At 55.6% G+C, this 11,002-nt stretch overlaps 1 protein-coding gene across 1 annotated transcript in view; it reads right to left on the bottom strand.

The window, feature by feature from the left end:
- Positions 1 to 5,566: 5,566 nt before the first annotated feature.
- The window catches only part of TMEM201 (transmembrane protein 201), a 26,623-nt gene continuing 21,187 nt past the window's right edge, over positions 5,567 to 11,002 (bottom strand). The window contains exons 8-11 of the mRNA XM_032758833.2: positions 10,519 to 10,590; positions 9,623 to 9,922; positions 8,540 to 8,677; positions 5,567 to 7,443 (exon numbers count right to left, since the gene is read on the bottom strand). Of these exons, the coding sequence (XP_032614724.1) occupies positions 7,346 to 7,443; positions 8,540 to 8,677; positions 9,623 to 9,922; positions 10,519 to 10,590 (608 nt within the window). The 3' untranslated portion in view covers positions 5,567 to 7,345. The remainder of the gene's footprint in view (positions 7,444 to 8,539; positions 8,678 to 9,622; positions 9,923 to 10,518; positions 10,591 to 11,002) is intronic.

Here is an 11,002-nt window from a genome sequence, read left to right as displayed (position 1 = left end):
GAAGTCCTGATCCAGACCCCAAGAGAGGGTTCTTGGATCTCACACAAGAAATAATTCAGGGCAAGTCCACAGTGCAAAGCAAAAGCAAATTTATTAAGTAAAGTGGTGAAAGAATGGCTAGTCCATAGACAGAGCAGCCCATGGGCTGCTCTGTTTATTTTTATGGCTATTTCTTGATGATATGCTAAACAAGGGGTGGATTATTCCTGCCTCCTCTTTTTAGACCATAGAGGGTAATTTCCTGATGTTGCCATAGCATCTGTAAACTGTCATGGCGCTGGTGGGAGTGTAGCAGTGAGGACGACCAGAGGTCACTCTTTTTTTTTTTTTTGAGACAGAGTCTCGCTCTGTCAACAGGCTGGAGTGCAGTGGGGCGATCTTGGCTCACTGCAGCCTCCGCCTCCCAGGTTCAAGCAATTCTCCTGCCTCAGCCTCCAGAGTAGCTGGAACTACAGGCATGCACCACCACATCCACCTAATTTTTGTATTTTTAGTAGAGATGGGGTTTCACCATGTTGACCAGAATGGTCTCGAACTCCCGACCTCAGGTCATCTGCCTGCCTCGGCCTCCCAGTGTTGGGATTACAGGCGTGAGCCACTGCACCCGGTCTGCCTGGCTAATTTTTTTAAAGTTTTTTGTAGAGATGGGGTCTCACTATGTTGCCCAGGCTGGTCTTAAATTCCTGGTCTCCAGAGATCCTCCTGCCTCACCCTCCCATGCCTGGGATTACAGGCGTGAGCCACCATACCCAGCCCCAAGTGAATTTTGGAACTCTCTGGAGATGGAGCATGCAAGACGGCCCTTCCCAAGCCTCCCTCGTGATCTGCTCTCAGCTCTGGCCCAGCTGAGCCACCAGCTCACCTCCAACACACTTCCCTTCTTCCCTCCAGCTCCAGAACGGGTGCCCCGAAGCCAGGAGCTCTGAGCCTCAGCTGCAGCTCACTGTTCTCACCCTGGCTTCAGGAGCTCCAGACGTGTGTGCCTCCTGCCACCTCCCCTCAGAGCTGAGACCTGGAGATGCCTACATGTAGCTAAGGGACATTTCATTCAACCATTCATTCAATGTTTAATGAGCCCCAACTATGACCTAAGGGCCCTGCTCTAGTGGAAATGACCTTCTAATGGGGGAGGCATGCAGTCCAGCGGTCATGAGGCAATCACGGCCCAGATTTAGTGGAAGCGATTCGCGGATATTGAGAGCATAGGGGGAAAAGGCCTCTCACAGGCGGTGGGTGGCCGTTTAGGATGAGAAATTAAGGAGGAGGGGTGCGTGCTGTGTGGTTGTGCAGGCTCCAGGCAGGGAACACAGGGCAGAGGACTCCAGCGGGTGTCTCTGAAGCGTCCAGTGCAAATGCTCAAAACTAAGTTGACACACTGGGCGACATGGTGAAACACCGTCTGTACTACAAAAATACAAAATTTTTCTTTTTTTTTTTGAGACAGAGTCTCGCTGTTGTCGCCCAGGCTGGAGTGCAGTGGCGCGATCTCGGCTCACTGCAAGCTCCGCCTCCTGGGTTCACGCCATTCTCCTGCCTCAGCCTCCGGAGCAGCTGGGACTACAGGCACCCGCCACTGCGCCCAGCTAATTTTTTGTATTTTTAGTAGAGACGGGGTTTCACCGTGGTCTCGATCTCCTGAGCTCGTGATCCGCCCGCCTCGGCCTCCCAAAGTGCTGGGATTACAGGCGTGAGCCACTGCGCCCGGCCAAATTTTTCTTTTTTTTTTTTTGAGATGGAATCTTGCTCTGTTGCCCAGGCTGGAGTGAAGTGGTGTGATCTCAGCTCACTGCAACCTCTGCCTCCTGAGTTCAAGCAATTCTGACTCAGCCTCCCGAGTAGCTGGGATTACAGGTGTGCACCATCTTGCCTGGCTAATTTTTGTATTTCTAGTAGAGACAGGGTTTCACCATGTTGGCCATGGTTGGCCAGGCTGGTCTCGAACTCCTGACCTCAGGTGATCTGCCCGCCTCAGCCTCCCAAAGTGCTAGGATTACAGGCATGAGCCACTGCGCCCAGCCCCCAATTTTTTTAATTTAGCCGGGCGTGGTGCATGCGCCTGTAGTCCCAGCTACTCGGAAGGCTGAGGACTGAGAATCCCTTGGACCAGGGGTTGGAGGCTGCAGTGAGTCAAGTTCGTGCCACTGCACTCCAGCCTGGGTGACAGAGCGAGATCCTATCTCCAGGAAAAAAAAAAAAAAAAAAAAACTCAAAAACTAAATTCACAACCTATGCGATGCCCCTGCTGGCATTTCCCTGGGCCTCTGCTGCACTTTTAAGTGGATAATTACGTAAGCATCTGTGTGCCTGCCCAAGTCTGACCCCCTACTCGAGGTAAGCTCTTTGGGACAGGGACAGCTCAGTGTTGCTCACCATTGTATCTCGTGGACCCAGCACAGCCTGGCCCACACTAGGGACACCATATTGATGGCTGCACAGTGGCTGAGGATGGATGAACTAAGGAAAGAACCTGCTGTGGAAATCCTGGATTCCTCCCCTCCTTCACTGTGGTCCAGCTCAGTCCCACCCGGTGAACAGGGCTGGACACGCACACTTGGGGGCTTGTGAAAGGGTATGTGGAGAACTCCAAGTTGGCACCAAGCTCTGGGGGCTGCACTTCAGCCCTTTAAGGACTGAAAACAGCTTTCCCCACTTCCCTCTGCCTTTGTAGCAAGATATCCTCAGTTGAAATCACAGAAAGCATTTGCAGTGGTACAGCCACTCTGGACCCCACAGAAGACACCTATGGTAGGGGTGAGGGGAGAGTTCCTGCCTCTGATCGTCCCTCAGAAGAAACGGGGTCACCTAGGCCCTTTCCTGTTGTACAGAGGGGTCCAGCGCCACACGGCTAGTAGGTTGGTATGGTGGGTGGTATGCTATAGTAGTTTTTGAACTTAAAAAAAGGAAAATTGGTAGACTTTTCTGATATAAAACAGAAAAAAGTGGGTTGGCACAAGACCAGGTCATAAAGACCTTACTGATAAAAGTTTGCAGTAAAGAAGCTGGCTAAAATCCACCAAAACCAAGAAGACTTATTTATTTAGAGGCAGAGTTTCACTCTTGTAGCCCAGGCTGGAGTGCAATGGTGCCATCTTGGCTCACTGCAACTTCTGCCTCCCGGGTTCAAGCGATTCTCCTGCCTCAGCCTCCCAAGTAGCTGGGACTACAGGCGTGCTCCACCACGCCTGGCTAATTTTGTATTATTATTATTATTTTTTAGTAGAGATGGGGTTTCTCCATGTTGGTCAGGCTGGTCTCAAACTCCTGACCTCTGGTGATCCGCCCACCTCGGCCTCCCAAAGTGCTGGGATTACAGGCGTGAGCCACCACACCCGGCCCAAGATGATTTCCTTACTGTAACCTGTAAATTCATTTCAGCTGAAACCCTGCCTAAGAAAACCGAGCTTCTCTGCTAGAGAGGGGTGGTGCCGGGCACCCTGCCTGCCTCTCTTCACCTCTCCAAGTTCCTTCCTGATCTTCTGATGAGCTTTCAACTGCATGGTGGCGGATGCCTGGGAACCAGGGGCAGGTTTCTAAAGCAAAACTCAGCTCAAGTACAAAACTGATTTTTCTGTACCTTTCTGTAATGCAACACACAAAAAGCTTTAGCATCTTATTTTTTAGAGACAGGGTCTTGCTCTTGTCACTCAGGCTGGGCAGTGGTGCAATCACAGCTCACTGCAGCCATGACCTCCCAGGGACTCAAGCAATCCTCCCACCTCAGCTTCCTGAGTAGCTGCGACGACAGGCATGTGCCACCACACCCAGCTTTTTTTTTTTTTTTTTGAGATGGAGTCTCGCTCTGTCACCCAGGCTGGAGTGCAGTGGCGCGATCTTGGCTCACCGCAAGCTCCGCCTCCCAGGTTCATGCCATTCTCCTGCCTCAGCCTCCCGAGTAGCTGGGATTACAGGCGCCCGCCACCATGGCCGGCTAATTTTTTGTATTTTTGGTAGAGATGCGGTTTCACTGTGTTAGCCAGGATGGTCTTGATCTCCTGACCTCATGATCCACCTGCCTCGGCCTCCCAAAGTGCTGTGCCCAGCCCCAGCTAATTTTCTTAAGTTTTTGCAGAGACGAGTTTACACTATATTACCCAGGCTGCTGTTGAACTCCTGGGCTCAAGAGATCCTCCTGCCTCGGCCTCTCAAAGTGCTGGGATTACAGGCATGAGCTACTGCAATGGGCCCTTGGGATAATCCTTCAGAGGTAAATCATTCTACTGAAGATTCTAGCCAGGCACAGTGGCTCATACCTATAATCCCAGGACTTTGGGAGGCTGAGGTGGGTGGATTGCTTGAGCTCAGGAATTCGAAACCAGCCTGGGCAACATGGTGAAACCTCTTCTCTACAAAAAATACAACAAAAATTAGCTGTGTGTGGTGGTGTGCACTTGTAGTCCCCGCTACTGGGAGGGCTGAGGCGGGAGGAATGTTTGAGCCCGAGGTTGAGGCTGCAGTGAGCTATGATTGCATCACTGTACTCCAGCCTGGGGGACAGTGAGACCCTGTCTCAAACAAAACCACCACAAAGAAGAAACGCCTATATCTTAATGCCAGGATTATGAGGCATTTTCTTTTTTGCTCACTTCTATTTCTAGGTTTTCTACATAAATGTGTTACCTTTTGATAAGAAGACCATAGATGGCGTTACTACCAGTGCTCCCAAGCTGGGGAGAACCCTCACAGCTGACGGCACTCGGCTCACTGCTGCCCTCTCTTGGCCTCTCCTCGCCAGGCCGGGGTAGGAGCTGAATGGGCTGCTGGATGTCTGAGCCTCAAGTTTAAACATGATGTTCCCAACATCTTGAGGACCCGAGGTCAGTGAGCTCAGAGGCGTTTGTGGCTCCCACTGCAGGCAGCTCCTGATGGGGAGCCGACCCAGCCCTGCACCCTCATCTGCCCTCAGGGTCTGGTTCAGGTTGGTCCTGCCGGCCCCTGGGAGCCGGCGCCCCTGCTCGCTGGCTGTGGTCCTCCTGCCCGCTGGGCACTGGGCCAGAATGACAGCCCACCTTGGTAGAGCTCCCTCGGCATTGTGCTGTGGCTTAAGGGTCCCCATGTCATCCCTGGATGGCCGTCCTGTTACTCCCGTGTCAAACTGAAGCCAACAGAAATGCAGATCCAGTCACCAGAAAGGTGACCCCAGAGCTTGTGCTGTGACGCCCCGGCCATTCCCCATCCCCGCTGCCTCAGCATGGAGCCGTGCAGCAGCTCCAAGCCCTCTCTGAGGAAGATGAGGTCTTTTTCACAACCTGACTCTGGTCCCTGCAGCCAGGGGCAAGGACGGTCAGGGACAGCTGGTGGGCTCAGACTTTTCTGAAGAGCTGAGCTGAGCGCTTCCTGCCTGGATACCCCTTTTCTCTGCACAGCAAACTCTGGGGTATCCTTCCAGCCCAGGCTCAGCCAGGCAGCGAGTCTCCCGTCCAAATCCCTAAGCCCCTCCAGGGACACTGTCCGGTCACACTGTGGCCACCCCAACCCCAGAGCCCCCCATTGAAGAGGAAAGAGAAAGTGGATGAGAGCCCCCTTAGCAGGGACCCTGCCCTACCTGGAGGGCCTGAGCTGCCCAAGCAAATGAATACAGACAGCCAGCAGGCATCATTCAAAGGCTGTATCTTTTTTGGTTTCCTTTTTTGCTTTTGTAAAGAAAAATAAGGTTGTGTTTTCTGTTTGAAACAAAACATAAAACCCCCTCCTGCCGGGCCTGTCCCCTGGCTCTGGGGGATGCTGGGACCGCGGGTCTGGGCAGGAGATGCCAGGCTGCCTGGCTGAGAGGAGGGAGTGCCCTCAGAGCCAGAGACGATGTGCATTTGGGAATGGAGTTTGGTTAAGCAAAAAATAAAACACCTCGACACACCCACGCCTGCTGCACAAAAACGGGGACCGCAAGGCGCTGCCTCCGAGTTGGAACCACTGCTGGCAGCTGGACTCAAAAGTCCTGACGCTGTCCTGGGGCCCCCGTTCCCCATGTTTCAGGGGTGGGCAGGGCAGGAGGGAGCATCCACAGCTCTCAGGACAGGAGTCAGGGGAGAGGAGGGTGACATCAGAGCAAGCTCCTTCCCCACATTAAAAAAAAAGTATTAAAAAAGCACCCAAAGCTTAAAAAAATGAATCCTCCATGGCAGGGAGAGTTGGGGGCATCCTGCTTACTAGCAAAATGCCTGACCTGGCAAAATGTGTAGAAAAATAAAATTAAACTTTATCCCTGAATGGCAGAGTGAAGACCCTTCTTCCTGCCCCACAGTGAGTCTCAGAATCCACCGAGACAGCTGATTCCTCACTAACTGGCACCAGCACATGACCAGCAGACACACACTGCCCCAGGCCCATGTCCGAGGCCCAGGGCGGGACAGCGGAGGGGCTCTGATAGCCACCGGCGCACAGTCCCTCCCCGCTGCCTCACAGCATTGGGAAGGCCCCTCCTCAATGCCAGCAAGGAGCCCCAGCAGGGGAGTGGGCAGGAGAAGCAGGGGAAGATGGGGTTCTCAGGGGCTGAAGGGAGGCAGGTGCCCAGTAGGGTGGGCGAAGGGGTGCAGTCTCATCTGAGATCCGAAGGCCCCCCGCCAGCCTGCCCTGCAATTCCATGCGCAGCTGAAGGACCAGACGTGCAGGCCTGGAAACACAGGGCAAGGTGGGCCAGGGCTCTCCGCATTCTCAGGGTAATGGGGCTGCTTCCAGGCAGGTCAACAGAGGTCACAAAGCGGGGGGCATCTGGCAGGGGAGGGTGGGGCAGGGGCTTGCGCTGGTGCTAGAGGCCCAGCTGGGCCTTTGGCTGCTGAGACCTGGGAGCTCTGAGGATCCCGGGTGCCCTTCTGCCCACTCCACAGGAAGGGGCAAGACAGGGCAGATGATAAGGACCATGCTTCCCCCTCCCCCAGGGGGCCTTCAGCTTAGTGGGGCTCTGAGGTCGCCCCAGGTGGGACAGGGGAATACAGTACAAAGATGTGACCACGCCTGTGGGCGTGGGGCCGGAAGGCAGGCCGGGCAGCTCCTGCTGCAGTTACAGTAGTACTGGCTTCCTTGCCAGGCAGGGCTGAACCGTGTGGGGCACCCCAGGGTCATGCAGCCCCCTTGGGGCTCCCTGGCTTCGGGATCAGAGTGTCAGCACCAAACACAACCGATGTCAGCCAAGGAGGTGGGCGGGCAGAGAGTGTGACCTCAGACACACGCTCAGCCCTGCAGTCCGTTAGGTGAGGAGGGGCAGGTGTCCTGAGGACAGTCACAGTCCAGTGAGGTCAAGGCCCTGGAGACGAGGGCAGAGGTGGCAGCCCCTCCAGGGAGGGTCCTGAGGCCGGCAGTGGTGAAGCAGCAGGCACCGGGTTGCTCCCCTCCGAGGGGCTCCAATGGTGGGTCAGCGCAGGCTCTGGTACAGAAACGCCGAGGTGAAGAGGGCGTTGGCGGCCAAGCTCACGGCCAGGAGGCCCCGGACCAGGGAAGGGCCAAAACGACCTGCAAAGCAGAGAGACCCGGTCAGAACACGTGTGTGTGGGTGGGGTCGCTGTGCAGCTGAGCAGCCCCCTAGAGCATGCAGTTTGTGGGGAGCTCAAGGCTCTGCCCAGGGTACTCCCCGAGACTGGTGAGGCTCACCCCCAATTCTTCTCTTGGCCAATGGCTTCCCTAGCAGGAAAGACCCCCCATCCCTGCCTCCCTGAAGGCACAGCTTTTCCTAACCCTAAGCCGCCAGGAAAGCCGTGGGCTGGGCTGTCATGAGCTGGGGCCTGGGCGATGAGGCAGTGACCACAATGGCCACTTTACAGATGAGGTCATGGGGGCTGGGAACAGGAGCACCCCGTCCAGGCCTCCAAAGGAATAAGCTGTCAACCCAGGTCCACCTGCCGCATGCACAGCCTGCGTTCTCACCAAAGCCTCCAAGCTGCTGGGCCACCCTCCAGCCTGGGGCAGCACTGGCTTTGAGAGTCAGTGCAAAATGACCTGCCCAGGAAAAGCCCTGCTTGCTGATCTGTTCATCTCCCTCAACACACACCTCCTCCTCCCCACCCGGGGAGTGACGATGTGGACCACAGATCTGGTCTCTTGCCCCTGAGCCCCAGGGTTAGTGAGCAGAGAACCTGGGATCTGAGCCAGGCAGCTCGGCACCCGGTGCAGGCTGCAGCCCCAGCGTGACGTGGTCCCAGCGCGCCCAGGCTCTCTGGGCACTTCTGGCCAGGATGGCAGCCTTCGGTATGTGTCCTAAATGGCAGCCACAGGCCATAGGTGCCTACTGAGCACTTGAAATGTGGCTAGTGTAGCGCAAGAACTACATTTCAAACTTTATTTAATTTTAATTCAGTTAATTTAAATAGCTGCCTGGGGCCAGAAGGTACTGGAATAGTGCAGATCTGGGCCCAAATCCCGAGAGTGAGAGTGCCGTCTGCTGAGTCCCTGACCCTGGATTCAGAGGCGTCGGGTGGGTTACTTGTCGGCCACTCAGGGACCACAATGTCCTGGAAGATTCTTTCTGTCAGCGCTCTGGACCCACCAGGGGGAGATGGTGGCTTCGGATGCGTGCCCACCCCCCTCCCCTCCCGCACCTCAGGGTGCAGACCTCTCCAGGTGGCGGCCTCCTCCGAGCAGCCCCTGGTGGTGGTGTCCACCACACAGGTAGATGACTGGGAAGAGTCGTCCTCTTTCTTGATGGAGCGGTTGCTGCAGGCGCTGCCTCTTTCCAGCTTGGATCTCAGGTCTGCAGAGAGAAGGGTGTGCATCTCAGTGGTGCTCACGGCTCCCTCCAGGGACAGACATGCGGCAGCTGCACTTCCACTCTAAGGACAGTTGTCAGAAGTGGTGAGCCAGGCTGTCCCAAGCCACTCATCCACCCTGGACAGTGGGGGGCCAGGTCCTTGCTCAACTGTCCTGCCACCTCTGTCTGCCAGTATTCAGGCCCAAGGTGACCAGATCTCTGACATCGTTAAGAGACATGGGAAATCTAAACATTCGAGGCTGGGCACAGTGGCCCATGCCTGTGATCCCAGCACTTTCGGAAGCCAAGATGGGTGGGTCACTTGAGATCAGGAGTTCAAGACCAGCCTGGGAAACATGGTGAAATCCCGTCTCTATTAAAAATACAAAAATTAGCCAGGCATGGTGGCGCACACATGCAGTCCCAGCTACTTGGGAGGCTGAGGCAGGAGAATCTCTTGAACCCTGGAGGAGGAGGTTGCAGTGAGTCAAGATCACGCCACTGCACTCCAGTCTGGGCGACAGAGTGAGACTCTATCTCAAAAAAAAAAAAAAAAGGAAATCTACAAATTCACGTGAAAGTTGAAAGTTGTAGGTTTTAAAGGTTGGGGGCTAACTTTAAAAATTTTAAATGCTTTGCAGTACAGCACCATTTGAGTGAAACTACCTGTGGCCACACGCACCTGGCAATGTGTGATGTGTTTTCGATCTGTTCCAAGGAACAGAGGACCCTGAAGGTCAACTGCAAAAGGAGAAACTGAAATCAGCCATTAGAGGTCAATGTCCCAGAGGGTTCGAGTCACCAGAGCCGGAATGGGGTACCTAGAGCTCCAGGGTGGGAAGGCGCACACTGGGTCAGAGCAAGGATGAGCCCCCCACCGCCGCACAGCCAGGCCTCTTGGCAGCAGAGGCCCTCCCATGGCCCCTCGGGGCGGTCAGAAGGCCGTACCCAGAGCGTGCTTCATGTCCTGCAGGGGCAGCTTCCGGGGAACCTGGGGCGGCTCCATGGTGAAGAGGCTGCCGTTGTGAGGCGAGTGTTCATCGGAGCTGCTGGGCGTGGTGGGGGCCTCTCCAGCGGGTGACGGGAACAGCAGTAGCTTCTGTCCCTTCAGGTTGAGCCGGGCAGGGCTGATGAGGGGCCTGCGGTGGCGCAGAGAGCCGGAGCTGGAGGCCACCGAGCCGGCCACGGAAGGCGCTGGGGAAGGGAGTGGGGAGGAGGGGCAGCTCCCCGACAGCAGAGAGAAGTAATCTGGAGAGGGGGAGGAAGATGATATGAACGTGGGCTCCTGTCACGGCAATGCTACGACGCGCTATTTCATTTCTGGGGGCTTTCTTCTATTAACCTGGGAAGACAGGAAAGGTGCAGAGGGGGGGTGCGGACAGGGGGAAGTCCTGCTGCAAAGCTGAAGGAGGAGAGGGCTGCCCTCTACCAGGCACCTGAGGGAGGAGAGAGATCCCGGAGCCTCAGCTATGGCCTCCTGCCCTTGATTTCCATCCAAAGCCCCGGGCACCATCAGCTGACAGCAAGGCCAGATAGCAGCAAACCCCGGAGGTACAAGGCCAGCTCACCTGAGGCCTTGCTGCCAGCTGGCACCTGGTGCACCAGCTCCAGCCGTGACTGCTGCTGAGGACAGCAGAGCAGCATGGTACCATCTGATCCTAGTGACTGTCATTCCCATTTCACGCAAGAGGAAACTGAGGCACAGGTGTGTAGGTCACTTGCCCGGGGCTGAGATGTGAACACACACTTGGGGTCTGACCCCAAAGCTCACACAAACCACCGTGCTCTGGAACGCCCGGGCCTCATGCTGCCCCGTCCCCCCCTTAGTTCTCTGTCCTCCTCACCTGAAACAGGAAACTCCCCAGATCGAGACACCTGAGATGGTGGGCGGCTACCGCTGAACAGATAGCCCGAGTCTGGAGACAGAGAGAAGTGGGCGACACGTCAGGCCTGTGGATGACATGCAGAGGCCCCCACAAATGCTCTGCCGAAATCCCAATCCAGGCTTTGCTCTTTACAAATGTGCTTTCATGAAAACACAAGTGCTCACGGATCCCTTGGACTGCCGTCTGAGGGGTGCTGGGCACGTTCCCTTTTTGCAGATAAAGAAACTGAGGCTCCGGCTGGGCGCGGTGGCTCACGCCTGTAATCCCAGCACTTTGGGAGGCTGAGATAGGCAGATCAGATCACGAGGTCAGGAGACTGAGACCATCCTGGCTAATACGGTGAAACCCCGTCTCTACTGAAAATACAAGAAATTAGCTGGGCGTGGTGGCAGGTGCCTGTAGTCCCAGCTACCCAGGAGGCTGAGGCAGGAGAATCACTTGA

Source organism: Hylobates moloch, unplaced genomic scaffold, assembly GCF_009828535.3.
Source record: "Hylobates moloch isolate HMO894 unplaced genomic scaffold, HMol_V3 SCAFFOLD_9, whole genome shotgun sequence".
In the NCBI taxonomy this organism is placed as follows: domain Eukaryota; kingdom Metazoa; phylum Chordata; class Mammalia; order Primates; family Hylobatidae; genus Hylobates; species Hylobates moloch.
Note: the sequence above shows the minus strand (reverse complement) of the source record. Positions and strands in the feature narration are given on the sequence as shown.